This window comes from Symphalangus syndactylus, chromosome 20 (assembly GCF_028878055.3).
Source record: "Symphalangus syndactylus isolate Jambi chromosome 20, NHGRI_mSymSyn1-v2.1_pri, whole genome shotgun sequence".
In the NCBI taxonomy this organism is placed as follows: Eukaryota; Metazoa; Chordata; class Mammalia; order Primates; family Hylobatidae; genus Symphalangus; species Symphalangus syndactylus.
Window position 1 is genome coordinate 56,542,580 of NC_072442.2, and position 19,347 is coordinate 56,561,926.

A 19,347-nucleotide genomic window follows, 5' to 3' on the forward strand; every position below is an offset into this window, starting at 1 on the left:
AGTTCTTTTACAGTTTTATTTCTTTATTATTCTTAACTGTTCTACAAGATAATACTGTTTTGTCCATTTATTAAGAGTATATACTTATTGTGGAATATTAAGATAAAGATAAAAACAAGATTCATAATTTTATTAACCAGAGATAAAACATTATGTGCTGGTGTGATTCATTCAGTAGCTTTCTTTTTTATATCTCTCTATTATTCTCCCTCTCCCTCTCTCTATGTGTATATATATATATACACACACACACACACACAAACACACATATATGTATATATACAAATATACATATCAATCACTATACTAATTTTGAACCTACTGTTTTACTGAAAATAAAATCTTAAAGTTTTTCTTGTCAATTATTTTTGCAAATATGATTTAAAATAAATAATGCACACTTTTCTTCCATCTGAATATACATAATTTATTTGACTAACTTTATATTGTTGAACATGTAGGTTATTGGATCTTTAATAATTGGTTAAATGATAAGAACTTTTAATAACAGTAGAGACAAATATGCCAAAAATCAAATTGGAGTTCAATTAGAGTAGTATTTTACTTTTAAGTAAATTGGAGAAATAGTGTCCTTATAAAATTGAATCTCCCAGTACACAAAGTATATATGTTTATTCATATCTTTTAAAATATCCTTCAATAAGGATATGTAGTTTTCTTCACAGTTTCAACACATTTCTTTACACTTATTTGTACCATATGTTTTGGTTGTTATTTTGAAAATATGTTTTCTAACTGGCTATTGTGGATATTAGGAAAGGTATTGCATTTTAAAATTTATTTTGCAATGAGTCCTTAACTTTCCCTTTTATTTATTTTTTATATCATCCATAAATAATATTACGTTTGATATTTCACAACATTTAGGTGATTAAGATTTTTAAATTTATTATTGCTTTGGCTAGCAATCTAGGACACATTTTTGAATTATAGTAGCGAAGGGAGCTGTAGCTGTCATTGCACTTTCTCTATGTTAATGATAATGCCTCTTGGGTTCTATCATTAGATGGAATGTTTTGCTCCTGGACTGGGATTGGTTTCCATCTGCTAGCGAAACAGCCAAATATTATTTTATTCCTACTTTACTGAGAGTTTTAACGAGGAACAGATGCTGAATTGTGTTAAATATCATTTTGACATTTCTCAAGGTGACCGTGATGGTTAACATGAAGTGTCAACTTGATTGGATTGAAGGATGCAAAGTATTGTTCCTGGGTGTGTCTGTGAGGGTGTTGCCAAAGGAGATTAACATCTGAGTCAGTGGACTGGGAGAGGCAGACCCACCCTCAGTTTGGGTGGGCGCCATTTAATCAGCTGCCAGCACTGCTAGAATAGCTAGAATAAAGCAGGCAGGAGAAGGTGGGAGAAGCTGACTTGCTGCGTCTTCTGGCCTTCATCTATCTCCCATGCGGGATGCTTTCTGCCCTCTAACATCAGACGCCAAGTTCTTCAGCCTTTGGACTCTTGGACTTACACCAGTTGTTTCCCAGGGGCTTTCAGACCTTTGGCCACAGACTGAAGGCTGCACTGTCAGCTTCCCTACTTTTGAGGTTTTGGGACCCAGACTGGCTTCCATGATCCTCAGCTTGCAGATAGCCTGTTGTGGAGCTTCACTTTGCGATGGTAGGAGTCAATACTCCTTAATAAAATCTACTTCATATATACATCTATCCTATCAGTTCTGTCCCTCTAGAGAACCCTGACTAACAACACAGTGACTACAAAGCTTTTCTTTTTAATGTATGCTTGGGTATGCATACATAAATAGCATTATATACTAAATTAACTTTACCAGTTGGTGGCATATTGTTTGAATAAATTGCTAAAGTCAACTTACTAGTATTTCACATTGATATCTTACATCACCATTAATAAGTTAGATCAATCTGAGGTTTTATTTTCATGTGCTATAGCTATCACTTTTAGTATTAAGCTTATAATGAAGACCCTGACTTCTCCTAGAATTCCCCAAATTATTTGATTATAAAATCTTTTTTTATTACTTGTTAATATTAAGTTAGAGGACAAATAACAGACTGGGAACAATATTACAACATACATACACCAAGGGACGCATAGCAAAAGTTTATAATGAGAAACTGTATAAAAAGAAAGAAAGGAAGGAAATAAAAAGAAGGAAAACTACCTTGTAAGAAAATGGGCATAGGATCTGAATAGGTAATGAACAGAAAAAGAAATCTAAAGATTTGAAAAGATGCCCATGTGAAAGGAAAATGAATCTCAGAACCCCAAACTCACTAAGCCAAAGGGAAAAGTCAAGCTGTGAACTGGGTCACGCAAACCTGCCTCTCACTTGGTTCCTAAATAAAATAGCTACAACGATAAAAAAATCTACATACTTCCCTCACAATTTGCCCCCAAGGAAATTCCTTGTGGGCCCCAAGATCTTTATCCTAAAACAGTTCTGCTGAATTTCACCCTGACAATGTAAATTGACAGCTTATCTTCACAGGTACGGGACAAAGGACATAACTCAAAATCATCCTTCTGTTCACCTGAGACAAATACATGTCTGATTGCTTCCTCTGCCCTATGTTTATATTATCTTCCGTAAAAATGCAGATTCACTAAGCGAGATGGATGCATAAGTGACTATTCCCCTACCCTCCTCTCACATGGGAATGGCTGAACAAAGACTCAAAAGGATGCAACCATTTGCCTGTTAACTTACCCACACCCTTTAAAAATGTTTTTTCTCTTTCCTCAATACCTGCTCCTTTCCTTTTAAACACGGAGGTTCCCAGAGCCTCTTTGGAACAAGCATGGACCACATTTTTCTCGTGGCTCTGCGTTCTTTCCTGGGCATATCCTTAACCTTGGCAAATAAACCTCCTAAAATGATTGAGACTTGCCTTGATCATTTTCTTTGATCAACACCCAGTCTCATTAGAATGAAACCACTTAAAGTTAAAATAAAAGTGAGAAATTAAAAAGTCATTTCATTGAGTAAAACTGAAGTGACTAAAAATATCTAAGGTTGGCCAGGATGTGGGAGGAGCAGTGTTCAGAACTGTAAGAACAGCTATTTTGGACAGGAATTTGGCGGAATGTATTTATAAAAAAGAGCATATTATTTTAAGAGGTTTCTATTGTTTCCATAACAAGTTACAACAAACTTCCTGACTCAAACCAACATGGATATACTATCTTGCTGTTCTGGAGGTCACAAGTCCTAAAATCAAGGGGTTGGGAGGGCTGATTCCTTCTGGAAGCTTTCGTAGAGAATCCGTTGCACACCCTTTTCAGCTTCCAGAGGTTGTCCAATTCCTTGGCTCATGGCCCCATATCACACAATATTTTCTTTCCACTGCCTCTGTCATCACGTCACTTCCTTCTTCCGACCTTTTTTCTCTCTCTTCTATGGACCCTTGTGATTACTTAGGGCCCACCTGGATAATCCCAGATAATCCGCCTGTCTCAAGATCCTTAACTTAATGATATCCGCAAAGTCACGTTTGTTATATGAGGCAACATTCACATGCTTCAGAGATTAGGATGTGGAACTCTTTGGGGGAGAGGCATTATTTAGCCTATCATGTTGTTCTGTCAAGCAATTGTACTTCTTGTTTGCCCAGAGAAATTCTTACACACAAACAATAAAGATATATGTACAAGGAAAACTGTATGGGAAAAAATAAACTAAGTGCTCAAAAATAGATAAATAATTAAATAGAAAGCAGTACTATTAGAAGACAGAGTACTACGAAGCATTAAATAAATGAGGTTTCAATACCTGTACTGGCATGAAATAAAATAATCTTGTATCAAGAGGGAAAGTGAGATTCCACATGTAGGTGAGACCACACAGTGTATTTCTGTTTATGTCTGACTCATTTCACTTAGCATAATGTCTTCTAGGCTCATCTGTGTTGTTGCAAATGCAGAATGTCTTTCTTGTATAATGTCAATGGACATTTATGTTTTCTCCATATTTTGGCTTTTGGGAATGAGGCTGCAATGAATAAAGGAGTGCAGATATCTCTATGAGGTGTTGATTTCATTTCCCTTGGGTATATACCCAAAAGAGGGATTGCTGGGTCATATGCTATTTCTACTTTTAATGTTTTGAGAAGCCTTTGTACACTGTTTTCCATAGCAGCTGTACCAATCTGCATCCTCACCAACAGTGCACAAGCATTCCCATTTCTTCACACTTTCACCAACACATATTATTGTATATGGGAAATTTGCTAAGAAAGCAGATTTTAGGTGCTCTCACCGTACATACATAAACATAACTATGTGAGGTGGTGAATATGTTAATTTGCTTGACTGTGGCAATCATTTTACTATGTATATGCATATCAAAAGCATCATACCTTAAATACATACAGTAAAACAAGAGGGAAAGTAATTTGGTAATATCCATTTGTATTTTTTTTATATGTGCATTAATACAAATATCAATGTGTAGAAAAACTGCTGAAATAGACACACCCCAAATTATTATAGGAGCCATCATTAGGAGAGGTCAGGGGCTGAAGTAAGGGTAACTTTATGTTGACCGTATATATTCTATACTATTTCATTTCTTTTCTTCTTCTTTTTTGAGACGGAGTCTCGCTCTGTCACCCAGGCTGGAGTGCAGTGGCGCAATCTCGGCTCACTGCAAGCTCCGCCTCCTGGGTCCACGCCATTCCCCTGCCTCAGCCTCCCGAGTAGCTGGGACTACAGGTGCCCACCACCACGCCTGGCTAATTTTTTGTATTTTTAGTAGAGACGGGGTTTCACCATGTTAGCCAGGATGGTCTCGATCTCCTGACCTCGTGATCTGCCCACCTTGGCCTCCCAAAATGCTGGGATTACAGGCGTGAGCCACCGTGCCTGGCCCTTGAGTTATTTTCAGCAACAAAAATGCTATTACCTATTATTTGTATAAGAAGATATAAGTTCACTGTAAAAAACAATGCATGGGAAATGAATAGACCATTCTAAGTAACTCTGAGGGGGTGGGAGGGAGGCCATGACATTGCAAGATAAACCATTTCTAAATGAAGGCAGGAAAAGTTATACTAGATTTATTTTAGTTCAGCTACAAAAACAAAATAAAACTGCCAAAATGGAGACTTAAAATGTGCAGAGACTTACTACCCACCTCTGATTTATAGGTACTCTTTATGTATTAGCTAAAGATTTATTGTTAACTTTGAAAATAATGAGAAAACAGAGAAATGGTCCTTAAATACCAGAGTCCTGTGAGTGCAGAAGGGTTTAAGGATAGTCGAGGAGTCCTTGGGTTCATGGAGCAATATTCGTCCCTACAACAGGTGGTGTACGTGGACCATTCTATTTCATAAAAAAGCGCTGTTGCAACCCAGTAATGAATTGCCACCTGTAGATTGTGAGCTGGTCTACAGTTAAACTTCTTAGTGATGGATGGACTGTTAATTGTCTTGTTCAACCCACCTTTAGAGCCTCCCCTGCCACATCAGCTTCTAAGGCACCCACTTCTGTACCCACAGCTCAGATATACCACACCCTTTGTTCATCTGGGTCTTTGCAGAGGTTGCTTCTTCCTGGGATGTTCTTTTCTACCATCTTCTCCATCTAGTAAAACACTTATCTTTATACTATCTGCTTCATGGGGTTTCTCTTCCCTATTTCCTACCTGGCCAGGCAGTTGGCTATGCCTTCTTCTGTGATCTCAAATCAGTGAAATGTTTAAATTTTTATTTCTGCTAAAGTAACACATGCACATAGTTTACAAGCTGTAATACTGCTACAAGGCTGGGAACAAAACACATGCCCATTTCATGCCAGTTCTGTCTCTCCGGAAGTCCACCACTTTCAATTTCTTCCACCATTACTTCTAGATTTTACTCCTTATTGATAAAGAACATGCTTATGCTGCTACTTTTTCATTTAAGACATTATCAAGTGACTTCCTACTGTAGAATGTGAATATTTAGTTATCGTTACTGACCTCCTTTCCCTCTCCCCATTATGGTTATATCAGACTTTTAGTTAAATTAACATTCAGTATGCACATGAATATGACTATAACTATTCGCTTTGGATTTTTTCTTTCTTGTATATCCTACTATTTTTCTGAAATTAATGAATGCCTTTGTTATTTGCTTCCTGATGAGGTGACTTTTGGGCAAACACTTGAAAGAAGAGTGGGGAACCATGGAGATACTTGGAAGATGAACCTTCCATGCAGAGGCAAGCACTAGTTCAAAGGTCCTGGGGTGGGACTGTGCTTGGAGCATTTGAGACTCAGCAAGAAGGTTGGTGTGGGTGGAATAGAAAGAAAAAAGGAAGAGTAGTAACTGATGCAGAAGAGGTGGCACAGGCAAAATAATGGAGGGCCTTTTAGGCCATGGTGACATCTTTGGGTTTTATTCTGAATGTGATGGGAAACCATGGAAGATTCTGAACACAGAGATGATATGGTCAAACACCTGTTTTACAAAAAGATTACTCAGACTGCTGTAACGGGCAAAGACAGTGTTAGATTATGGGGAGCAGCAGAGAGAGCAACTTAGGGGCTATTGCCATAGTCCAAGGCAGAGATGATGGTGGCTTGGACCTGAGTGGTAGCAGTAGGGAGGATCCAAAGCATTTGAATTTTGGATATATTTTGAAAGTAATTTGTTAATAGATTGGATGGGAGTGTAAAGTGACATAAAGAGCCTGTTAATTCCTGTTTGCCCCTCTCTAATACTAGGGAAAAGAAACCGAGGAATCAAGGACATCAGTGACTTGTACCAAGCTATACACTTGTTCAAGGACAGCATCTATCATATTACCTGGCACATAGTAGGTACTCATTAAAAATGAATTTTACTTCTGTTGTCTAGACTTCAAATCCAGTGTGATTTTCAGTATCCTATTCCATCACTTCTCAAGTTACATACCTATTATTTATTTCAATCTATCAATTAATCAAATTAACCAACAGTATTTATAAATGTTCATTTTGTTTGCAATTTTGTGGAAACAGAAGTGATAATTCTGGTTATGACAACATCACCACCACCACCACCAACAACAACAAATATTTACTGAGTAGCTATCATCTGTTAGCTACTTTTCATACACTAATCTCATTTAATCCTTGTAACAACATAATGGGAATGGTATTATCATTGCTTCCATTTCACAGATGAGAAAATGGAAGCTCAGAGAAGATAAAATTATTCCCAGAGCCACGAAGTTAGTAAGTAGTGCAGCCAGTATTTGAACTACAGTCATCTTAGGAAATATAAAACCTGTGTCAAAAGAACTTATGAAAGACGTTTGTCTTCTTGGCAAGGAATGATCAGTGAACAAGACATGAAGGTGTGTAAATAAAGTGGTTCTATCTTTTGTGTTCTGGAAATCAGAAACAGAAGACATGGATCTGGAATGTAAGGTTGATTTTGCAATTTGGGTAAGATTTAGACGGAATGAAAGGAGAGGGACCCTAAATGAGGAAGGGGGTGGGTACAGTCTAATGAAAGGCCTACAGGTGAGCAGAGTGTTGCTGTGAGGGGCCACAGAGAAGCCTGTCTGGCTGTAGGAAAGCTTCAGGCTCAGAGACAGTGGCACAGCTGGGTCACACCTCTGATCCTGGCCTACCCAATGATACAGCAAATTCCTAATGGAGAAATCTTGTGTTTTTCTTTGCAGTAGAGGCTCATTTAAGAACTTTACTGGCTGGCTGCGGTGGCTCACGCCTGTAATCCCAGCACTTTGGGAGGCCGAGGTGGGCGGATCACGAGGTCAGGAGATTGAGACCATCCTGGCTAACACGGTGAAACCCCGTCTCTACTAAAAATACAAAAAATTAGCCAGGCGAGGTGGCAGGCGCCTGTAGTCCCAGCTACTCGGGAGGCTGAGGCAGGAGAACGGCGTGAACCCCAGGGGGCGGAGCCTGCAGTAAGCCGAGATCACGCCACTGCATTCCAGCCTGGGTGACAGCGAGACTCCATCTCAAAAAAAAAAAAAGAAGAACTTTACTGGCCTTGGACACCCTTACTTTTAGGGTTTCCCTATACCACATCACAAAAAATATAAAAATGCACTCACATCTCACATTAAATATAATTTTATTATAACCATATATAATAGGATTTTACAATGTGCCTAGTTGAGGCCCTGAGAAAATAGATACTACATTCCAATGTGAGGTATGAAGTGACTATGCAGAATTCAAGAAGGTTTCAGAAGATTAGCTTTTTTTGACTTTTCAATCCTTTACTCTAATTGAGGATGTAAGAAAGTCAGGAAGTTAGAGATTAAAAGGAAACTTCCATGAGGATCACTGGTGCATACCACTCACTGTGCCTTCAAGGGAGGATGTGGCAGCTACCCCTTTTCACGTGAAATATGGAAGGAGGGACTTCAAAAAGACTACTTGGTGAGCTTAATATGTTTCTCCTGCAGTTTGACTGGCACAGGGGACTGGGGTCTAACTTACATCCCAGAAATCTAGAGTGCATACAAATAGCGGTCTAGCTCCAAGACATGTGGGCAGAGTATTCAGCCTGGGGGGCCTCTTAGAGCTTGTTCAGGGAAAGGTGGTGTGGAAATCTCCAGTGGACCAGATGTGAGCCATTTGCATAGCTCCGCCACCATAGGTTGTTTTAGATCTTGCCCAAGTGTTTCATTTGAAGGAAGAAAGGGAATTGCCAAACTCTCAGGAGAAGGCAGAGAAAGCAATCTGCAGGGGTGAGGTCCCCAGTGACTGGCAGAGGATCTCCAAAAAGCATATGTGAGCATCTCAGCAGAAAAGGGGGCAGCTTTCCATCCATCTCTGGTGCCAAGTCATAATGACTTGAGTCTGACTGCCCCCTCTTTTCCTTCCACCTTTGCCTCTCAACCACGGTTATCCAAGTGGGAAAAAAAGTTAATTGTGAAAAATGAGAAAAGAAAAGAATGGCTAAGCCTCGTGCCCTCCCCACCTTCCTTCCAGAGTAAATTTATGAGTTTAATTTAGTTGACATACGGTTATGTGGTTGCCACTTAATTACTTACCAATTTTGATTTTATAGATTAAAAAGTATATTTTGAGGCAACATCTTATTTTATTCTCTCATCTTAAACATTTAACATAAAAACCTTAAAGGGCTCTTGTGTCCCACAGAACCTAAAGGGCAAAATGGTCCTGGGTTACTGGAGCAGGAAGATCCCTGGGATTGGATTTTGAAGATGTAAATTCAAGTCTCTGCTCTAATATTTAAGTTTATGGCTCTGGCCTAGTCTGTCCTCCCTCGGCCTTGGTTTTCTCATACATGAAGTGAGGAGTTTGGATCAGCTGACTTTTCATGTTCTGGCTGGTTCTAAGATTCCCATCTCTGGGATTTCATTGGTAGCTCATGGAACTGAACAGATAGTCCTAAGAAATGTTTGCTTGCTTAATGAGCAAATCAGTGGCAGCTGGAGCCCACCCTAAACCGTCCCAACATTGTCCTTGCATCTCTTGGGAATGCCGAGGTAGTCTCTGGGTCTACCAGCCCCTGAGGGATCAGCAGGTATGGCAGACAGTCCTCCTACCTTGTTGAGGGTGTTGAGAGCTGCCTGCGCTGCCGTGAGTGCCGGCTCAGCCTTTGCCAGGTCCTCCTCACAGTCCTTCTGCTTCCGTTTCACCTCTAGCATGATGAGGGCCACCTTCTGCTCCTCCTCATCTGCCATGGCTTTCTCTCTGCTCACTTTGTCAGTCTCCACACCCACCACCTGAATCAGTTTGTCTGCATCTTCATTTTTCTGCTTCAGCTCTACTTCCTGGGCTGCCAGCTTTGCTTTCAGATCATCCACCTGCATTGGAGAAGCACAGGACTTATCAGGAGTCATGACTGGGGGGACCGTGGGCACTGGACTAGTCACTGGCCTGTTGGGCATGACCTGAGGACCCAACTCTGCGGAGCAGAATAGATGACAGCTCCTGATACAAAGGTACAAAGCTGTGCTCTCAGATGGGACCAGGCTCCCCGACCTGGGTTTCTTTCCCAGGAACTCTGGATGTCCTGTCTCCACCATAGTAAATGTGGTAGCTGGAACTACAGGCATGTGCCACCAAGCCCAACTAATGTTTGCATTTTTAGTAGAGATGTGGTTTCACCATGTTGGTCAGGCTGGTCTCAAACTCCTGATCTCAGGTGATCTGTCAGCCTCAGCCTCCCAAAGTGTTGAAATTACAGGCGTGACCCACCGCACCCGGCCCTGACCTTTCTCCTTGATGCAAAAACAGCTTAGGCTGCTTCTCACTGACATTGGTTGCTATTGCTTATAAAACTTCATGTACTTAACATAATACTTTTCATATAGTAGGCCCTTAATAAAGATCAGTCATAATTTAATTAAAAGTGGCCAGTGTGGAGTGTGCCAAAGATTTAACAAGATACAAAAAGGGAATGTCTACTGTGAATCCTGAAAGACTGAATGTCCAAGTGGACAATGACAGAACATATATAAAAACTGACCTCTGATCCACAGTCTGAAGCAACCCGCTCAGGAACCAACCCCTTTTCTACAATAACCAGCCCAGGAAGCCAGCTTGCTAAGTCAGACTTGTAGGAAGTCGGACTTCTACCTCTAGTAATATTCCAGGAAGACAAACAAAAACCCCTAAAAAAATTGGCTCCAAATGGCCAGGACTTGATTAACAATAAACAAATTCCTTAATTTTTGTCCCTGCTTCCAACTGTGAAACAACCAGAGAAAGCCAAACATGCTCCCCTAACCAATCACATAGAACATCGGACTTCCAGTGAGCTCGCCTACCGCAGGGCACACTGGAAGCCTTCCCTCTTTTTACTATAAATTTTTTTCACTTTTCTGCCTGCCTTTGAGTGGCTAAGCACAAGTGATGGTGGTTGACTTTCTTGCTAGAGCAAGCTCTTGAATACATAGCCTTTGATTGTTCTGATGTGATTGGTCTTCATTTATTTACACAATCCTTACTAGAAATAGATGGCCAGATTAAAATGGAACAGTAAGAATCCCAATGGCCCAGGCCAGCTGAGTTTCCCATCCAGCCCAGCCTCTGAAGTCATATGTCACCTGGAGGTAGTAATAAAGTGATGGGAATATCAGCACCTGAGAAAACTTCTGTCCTGCTCATGAGCTGGGAGAGAACGATGGTTTTCTATCTACTTTCAGATCAGCAGAGTGATGTGATCCCTGGACCAGTAGCATCAGCATCACCTAGAAACTTGTTAGAAACGCAGACTCTCAAGTCTTAATCCAGATGTACTGAATCAGAAATTCTGGGGGTGGCAATCTGTTTTAGCGGTGACTCTGATGCCCGTCTAAGTTTGAGAGTCACGGGCCTAGTGTAATGGCCTTTTCAGATGCAAAGGAAAGACACAGACCTATCTATTTCTAGAAAGTAAAGAAGCTATTTGTATTTGCAATACGGCCCATAAACTTTACATTCCAGAACAGCCTCTTGCCTCTCATTTTTCTGCAGTCTATTTCACGCAACAACCAAAGGTTACTTCAGAGCTCCTGGAACATGTCAAACAGATTCAAATGCTTTATGATGCAAAATGCACAAGGGGAAAAATAAAACTGAGGCTTAGACGCTGCTGATAATTCCCTTTTCATGGCAGATCAAAAGAAAAGGGAGGGGAAAAAAGAGAATGCTCTTTAATTTTGTGTATTCATTGAAACGAGAGACTTTGTGTTAACCTCAAACGGAGGCCTGCTCCCTAGAACTTGTCTTATGTTCACAAGTTGGAAGGTTAATCCGTTTCCATCTCCCGTTGTTCAGCTGCAGAGAGTTATTTCTACAGGGACAAAGATGCAATTGTAAATCAAAATGATTGAGCGGCATAATCACTCCAGTCAGCAAACACACCAGTAACTTTTTGTTCCTTTTTAAATCTTGGGAGATTTGAGAAAATTGAAGTGGCTTTTTTTTGGTTGTTTTGTTTTGTTGATTGCAGATATGGCTTACGACCTCAGGCCCAAGGTAAATAACCACCAGCACTGTGAATAGGAGCTTCACAGCTCTTAAACCATGACATGGAGTGACAGGAGGGCCCCATCAGTCAGAATTAGGGCTCCCCCAACCAAGTTTCAGAAGAGGCATAACTCAGGTTCATTTTATCGTTCTTCTGCAATAGAATGGGAAGTTGAAATGGTTACTTTACATCTTCCTCTTCTCCCTTATTTAAAACATCCCAGCTACACTTTGGAGGTCTCCTTATTTAGACACACCCACACTTGGATGGGAAGGTTGAGAGGGAGCATGCCATAAACACAGAAGAGACACTTTTCCTTAGCCCTGCTGGTCCCCTGAATTGGGACCATGGTAGTAAATGGTGCTGACTGAGTGGGGTGACAATGCAGTGGTGGTGGGTGACCCTCCTTTCTTCAAGAACCAGGCACACGATGCTAAAGAGAGCAGTCATGATGTTTCTGCAGCGCTCCAGTCAGCTTGGGCATAAAACTGAGAAGGAACTAGAATAACTGAAAAGGGTGTTTTCCCCGCATTGCCTGTGGGGGAGAACTTTCTTTCTTCAGGCAGCTCTAGGATTTGGGGAAAGATGGGATAGCATCACTGGTGCCAGAGAAGGAGAAGCAGCCCAGGGCAATCAGCAGCAATAAATACTCCACTGAGGGCTGGAGACTGTTATCATTTGGATATTTGACCCTCCAAACCTCATGTTGAAATTTGATCCCCTATGTTGGAGGTGGGGACAAGTGGAAGATATTTGTGACATGGGGGCAGGTCCATCATGAAGAGATGAATGCCCTTCCAGCGGGGGTGGGTGATGAGTTCTCACTTTATTAGTTCCTTTGAGAGCTGGTTATTTCTAAAAAGCCTGGCATTTCCCTCCCCTCTCTCTTGCCTCCTCTCTTGCCATGTGATGTCTGCACACATCAGCTCCACTTTACCTTCCACCATGGAAAGAAGCAGCTTGAGGCCTTCATCAGATGCAGACGTTGGTGCCGTGCTTTGTGCGCAGTCTGCAGAACCATGAGCCAAATAAACCTCTTTTCTTTATAAATTGCCCAGACTTAGATATTCCTTTACAGCAACATAAACTGGACTAAAACAGAAGCTTACAGATATTTTCCTGCCTACTCTGTGTCCATATAGTCATCCAACTCTTTCTGATATGAATTTGAATTTCAAGGAAGCTTTCCTTTTAGATACAAATGTGTCGTACCTATGCCTGTAATGTTTGCCTGCCTAATAAATGTTCACCTTTATTCTGGTAACTTAGTTTAAGTTTCCTCTGGAGAACTCTCCCTTCCAAATCCTTATAGTTTCAGTGGGGCTTATTCCGGCTGTCATTTGATCCTGCCTTGGCCAGTGAGAGTATCCAAGTCACAGAGATTCTTCAGCTATGGGAAAACCAAGATGTACAGAATATCATGCAAGTTTCTAGCTCCAGCCCTGTTCAAATTAAGCCCTATCTCTGACTTTTCAGTTACACCAGCCAATTCATTTATTTTATTTTGTTGTTTGGCCTAAACCAACTTCAGTTGGATTTTCATTGGTTGTCATCAAAAAGGTCTTGATAACGACATCACGTAATCTCAAGATTTTCTCTTTCCTCTATTTTCCCTCCCGTCCCTTCCCATCTTCCCTTCCTTTCATTTTTAGTTTTTTCTCACTAAATGAATTTGAGTTAGAATTTTTCAGTTCCAACCAAAAGAATCCTAATACGTCATCATGAATTATGAAACTGTCAACTTCAGGTAAGTTTGATGACCTGAGACTATTTGAAAACCCCAAGATAAACTGAATTTAAGTTTCCAGATAGACAGACGTGTGGATTAAGTCCTATATGCAGGCAATTGGCAATGGCCTTCAGGTCTTTTATAAACATTTCTTCAATCCAACAACCCTCTCTTCCTCATGACTACACCTGAGTTAGGTATAGGTGCTGGGAGGACAGTGGCGTCTGAGCAGTGCCAGTGAGGGACAAGTGAAACCCAACTCAGGAAAGGGGGACCTGGCAATGCCAAGAGAAAGGATGCAATGACACCAGCTGTGAGACTTCAGCTGACATTGATGCAGAAACAGAAGATGCCACCTGAAGATCAGGTAGGACCAGCACTTGCCACCAGAGCCAGTGAGAACTGGAGGAGTCCACCAGGATGCTTTGTCAGCTGCCTTTGGAAACCCAAGCCCACCACAGAGAGGAGAAGGAGGAAAAGTCCCTTCAGAGGGAAACAGGCCTGTGGGAGAGTTTTAACTCTGAACTGACTAACCTCCAAAGACTAAGTTTTTAACTTGACGTGACTACATCACAATGCAATGCAAGATTAATATTAAGAGCTTTCTACTCTGAAATGAATAAGATGGATCCAGAGCCACGTTGAATTCAGCTATAGAAAAATAAAGTTACATTTATGATCAGCTCTAAGAAGGAAATTATAAGTCTAAAGTTTATGAACTTTGACCAGGTGTGGTGGCTCATGCCTATAATCCCAGCACTTTGGAAGGCCCAGGCGGGAGGATCTCCTGAGGCCAAGAGTTTGAGACCAGCCTGGACGGCATGGCGAGACCCCATCTCTACTAAAAATACAAAAATTAGCTGGGCGTGGTGGCACGTGCCTGTAGTTCCAGCTACTTCAGAGGCTGAGGCATGAGAATCGTTTGAACCTGGGAGGCAGAGGTTGCAGTAAGCCAGATCAGGCCACTGCACTCCAGTCTGGGTGACAGAGTGAGACTCAGTTTCAAAAATAAATAAATAAATAAATAAATAAATAAATAAATAAATAAATAAGCAAATACGCCAATAAATAAATAAGTTTGTGAACTTTACAACTGTTAATTTTTGTCATTATTACAATTATCATTACTACTTCTAACACAATTATCATTGCTAAATAGATTTGTCTTTTATCTGAGCTAAGGCTGTAACATTCATTTAGCCTCCTCCCACCAGATTGCTAGCATCAAAACCTCTCATAATCAAGCAGTAGGATACCAATACAAAATAACTCAAGTCCTTAGCCTTATACCACTATTTTGATGGTATACTTCAGTCTTTTTATACCAAAAGAACAACTGCAGATTAAGAGTTTGTCAGAGTTAGGAACCATAGATACCATTTTTACTAGAAGGATCATTATTATAACCATTGCTAAGTGTTTATGGAATGAATACCATGTGCACAATATTGACGAGAATTATCCTCCACCCCCACTGTGAGCTTGCAGGTGATATTGGGACTGTTCAGTGTTAATTTGCCTCTCCACCCTTCATCTATTCACCTATCCATTTATTCACCCATTTGTAGAGTGCTTGCCATGTGTCAGTTCCTGATGCTAAAAGAAAAATGAATCCTGGTCTCTGCCCTTGAAGGATTAATAGCAGTATAGCTTGATATATTCAGGAGAGGAGACATAATTCAAGGATGGAACCAGAGAGAAGGGAATGCATAACTGCTCAGAGTTCAGAAAGGGCTTCTGGAGCAGTGGGGAACAAATTGTTCAGGTCTTGGAAGTGATGACAAGGTGGGGGTACATGTAAAGATACAGAGATGTGAACCAGTTGTAAAGTTTTGGGGGCACTGCAAGAGTACTGTGGACTCTAGGGTACAGTGTGGTAGAACCGAGGAATACAAGGATGCAGAAATACGCAAGGGTAGTGCTGGTCTCAGATGCTATCAGCATACAGTCTGGGAAACTAAACAGAATGTTATTCATTCAGTAATTTATTCATTCAACAAATATTTAATGAGTGCCCACTCTGGGCACTATTGTTTTGAGACAGAGTTTTACTCTTGTTGCCCAGGCTGGAGTGCAGTGGTGCGATCTCAGCTCACTGCAACCTCTGCCCCCCAGGTTTGAGCGATTCTCCCGCTTCAGCCTCCAGAGTAGCTGGGATTATAGGCACATGCCACCATGCCTGGCTAATTTTTGTATTTTTGTGGAGACAAGGTTTCACCATGTTGGCCAGGCTGGTCTTGAACTCCTGACCTCAGATGATCCACCCTCCTCGGACTCCCAAAGTGCTGGGATTACAGGTGTGAGCCACTGTGCCCAGCCTCTGATTTATGTTCTAAATTGACCACTCTGGCTGCTCAGCTGAGAATAGACTACAGACGGTCAAGAGTAAAAGCAAATAAACTAGTTAGAAGGGTCTTGTGGCTATGAAGGTAAAAAATATCCGTGACTCAGCAGTAGTGCTTTGAAGGGGGTGAGATGTGGTGGGATTCTGGGCATATTTTGAAGTCAGAGTCAACAGTGATCTTCTCATGGTTTGGGTGTGGGTGTGAGAGTAAGTGGAGAGTAAGAAGAACCAAAGATAAACCAAGAACACCTGAGGTCAGGAGTTCGAGACCAGCCTGACCAATATGATGAAACCCCGTCTCTACTAAAACTACAAAAATTAGCCAGGTGTGGTAGCGCATGCCTGTAATCTCAGCTACTTGGGAGGCTGAGGAGAATCTCTTGAACCTGGGAGGCGGAGGTTGCGGTGAGCCGAGATTGTGCCATTGCACTCCAGCCTGGGTGAGAGTGAAGCTCCATCTCAAAAAAAAAAATAAGAAGAACCAAGGATGATCCCAAGGACTTTGGCCTGTGTGGGTAATATAGTTTGAATATACATCCCTGAGAAATTTCATGTCAAATTGTCAAATGTTGGAGGTGGGGCCTGGCAGGAGGTGACTGGAACATAGAGGTATATGTCTCATGAATGGTTTAGCACCATCCCCTTGGTACTGCCCTTGTGAGAGTGAGTGAGTTCTTGTGAGGTGTGGTCATTTAAAAGTGTGTGGCACCTCCTCTCCAACTCTTGGTCTTACTCTCATTCTCACCATGTGAGATGCTTGGTCCCCCTTTGCCTTCCTCTATCAGTAAAAGCTCCCTGAGGCTTTCCCAGAAGCCATGCAGATGCCAGTGCAATGCTTCCTTAGTGCCAGCAGAACTGTGAGCCAATTAAACCTCTTTTCTTTATAAATTGCCCAGCCTCGGGTATTTTATAGCAATGCAAGAATGGCCTCACATAGTGGGTGATGCAAGAGGTAGTGGGTGATGCTGGATTGAGAGTTCAGTTTGTTGAAATCATCCAGGTAAGAAGTGTCTAAATCAAGAAGTTGAAAGTAGAAACTCGGTCGGGCATGGTGGCTCACGCCTGTAATCCCAACACTTTGGGAGGCCGAGATGGGTGGATCACTTGAGGTTAAGAGATTGAGACCATCCTGGCCAACATGGTGAAACCCCATCTCTACTAAAAATACAAAAATTAGCTGGGCATGGTGGTGGGTGCCTTTAGTCCCAGCTACTCAGGAGGCTGAGGCAGGAGAATCACTTGAACCCAGGAGGTGGAGGTTGCAGTGAGCCAAGATTGCACCACTGTACTCCAGCCTGGGTGACACAGTGAGACTCTGTCTCAAAAAAAAAAAAAAAAAGAAAGTAGGGACTCAACAACAGGACAGAATTGAGAGATATTTAGAAAACATACAGAACTGGCCGGGCGCGGTGGCTCACGCCTGTAATCCCAGCACTTTGGGAGGCCGAGGCGGGTGGATCAGGAGGTCAGGAGATCAAGACCATCCTGGCTAACATGGTGAAACTCCGTCTCTACTAAACATACAAAAAAAAATTAGCCGGGCGTGGTGGCAGGCACCTGTAGTCCGAGCTACTTGGGAGGCTGAGGCAGGAGAATGGCGTGAACCCAGGAGGTGGAGCTTGCAGTGAGCCAAGATCGCGCCACTGCACTCCTGGCTGGGTGACAGAGCGAGACTCCGCCTCAAAAAAAAAAAAAAAAAGAAAAAAGAAAACATACAGAACTTAGTAATTTTTAAATGTGGGAACTGAGGAAAGGGAAGAGTCTAAAATTACCCCCCAGCTTCCGGCCTAGGGAACTGGATAGCAGAAGCATCATTCATTGAAGTAGAGAATATAACATAAGAAGGTCATTGTTGGTGGTCTCAGATACTAAATCTGATGCCAGTGAGGCAGGCAGTTAGCAGGGAATCGGCTTGCTTACTTGCAGGTGACTCAAAGCAATGCAAACGAGGCCAAACAGGTTAGCACAAGGACCCACCCCCATCACGAGGTCAGGAGATCGAGACCACGGTGAAACACCGTCTCTACTAAAAATACAAAAAATTAGCCGGGCGTGGTGGCGGGCGCCTGTAGTCCCAGCTACTCGGAGGCTGAGGCAGGAGAATGGCGTGAACCCGGGAGGCGGAGCTTGCAGTGAGCCGAGATTGCGCCACTGCACTCCAGCTCGGGCGACAGAGCGAGACTCTGTCTCAAAAAAAAAAAAAAAAAAAAAAAAAAAAAAAAAGGACCCACCCCCTAGTAGGAAGCAACTGTTACAACAGGCTTAACAATAAAGACAGATTGCACACATCCTGCTTTAGGCACAGATAAGAATGTAACAAAGAAGAAACCAGCTGAAACTGGTTAAATCCAAGATGGCCAAAAACCTGACCAGCTGTCAATCCTTGGCTTCATTATGTCCCTATTACCATAAAATTTCCATGGGGAAACCTCCCACTCCCATCATGCACCTGACACCATACTAGTTCCAGATTAATCATATTTAGTCAAGAAAAGTCCTGATTCTGGGAATTGCCTGCCTATTTCCTAGAAAACCTCTTCCCTCATTATAGAATATTTTGTGCTTTCATTATGCTTTTCCATATAGTATGTGAGCTCTGACCACATTGGGCGTGGCTTGTTCTTTTTAGCATGCCTGCATTCCTCTCTTGAGTGTGTGCATAAAGCTTCCGTACTATCACTTTGGTCTTGCTTTCAAATTCTTCTGTGTGGCAAAGACAAGAACCTGTGCTGGCTCCTGGCAAGACCAGGACTTGGGAGGATTCTCCACTATATGCAGCTAGAGCTGGAGTCACCTAATGGTATAGCCAGGCATCTCCTTGTTAAGTAGAGATCACCTAAAACAGTAACACAGAAACTGTGCTTTCTACAGTCTCTGCTCAAAGACCCAGGCTCTGTACAAAATAGAAAACTGGGTTCTGCTCCATGAGAGGATCAAAGTATTTTTGCTATCCGTTACTTCCTGGCAACCATTCTTCACACAGATGGGCCAGCAATTCCCAGAAGATAAATAGATAGGAGGGAGAACAGGGCTGGTGGAGAATGTTGTGAGGGCATGGTAGGCGGTGAGGAGAGGAAGCACAATGGGGAGGTGGAAGATGTTTTTAAAAATCTGGTAGTACTGCATTCTGAGATTGTATTCTATGCTGTTTGCTACAGATTCAGAGATTGGAACAAACAGAAAGTGATCAGGAGAAAAGATGTTACCTTTCTATAGCAAAGGTAAACTAGGACCTAGACTGGGATCTGTGTAGCTTACCCTGCCCTGAACTGGAATCCTAAGAAGGGGTTTTCATCATCATACAAAGGGAAAGACAGGGGTATCACAGATAATTTGCACAT

General features: G+C 41.9%; 1 protein-coding gene across 1 annotated transcript in view; it reads right to left on the minus strand.

Moving 5' to 3' along the window:
- The window catches only part of DNAH9 (dynein axonemal heavy chain 9), a 369,577-nt gene that overhangs the window by 126,803 nt on the left and 223,427 nt on the right, over positions 1 to 19,347 (minus strand). Inside the window, exon 49 of the mRNA XM_055258020.2 lies at positions 9,523 to 9,783. Coding sequence (XP_055113995.2) covers positions 9,523 to 9,783 — 261 coding nt within the window. The remainder of the gene's footprint in view (positions 1 to 9,522; positions 9,784 to 19,347) is intronic.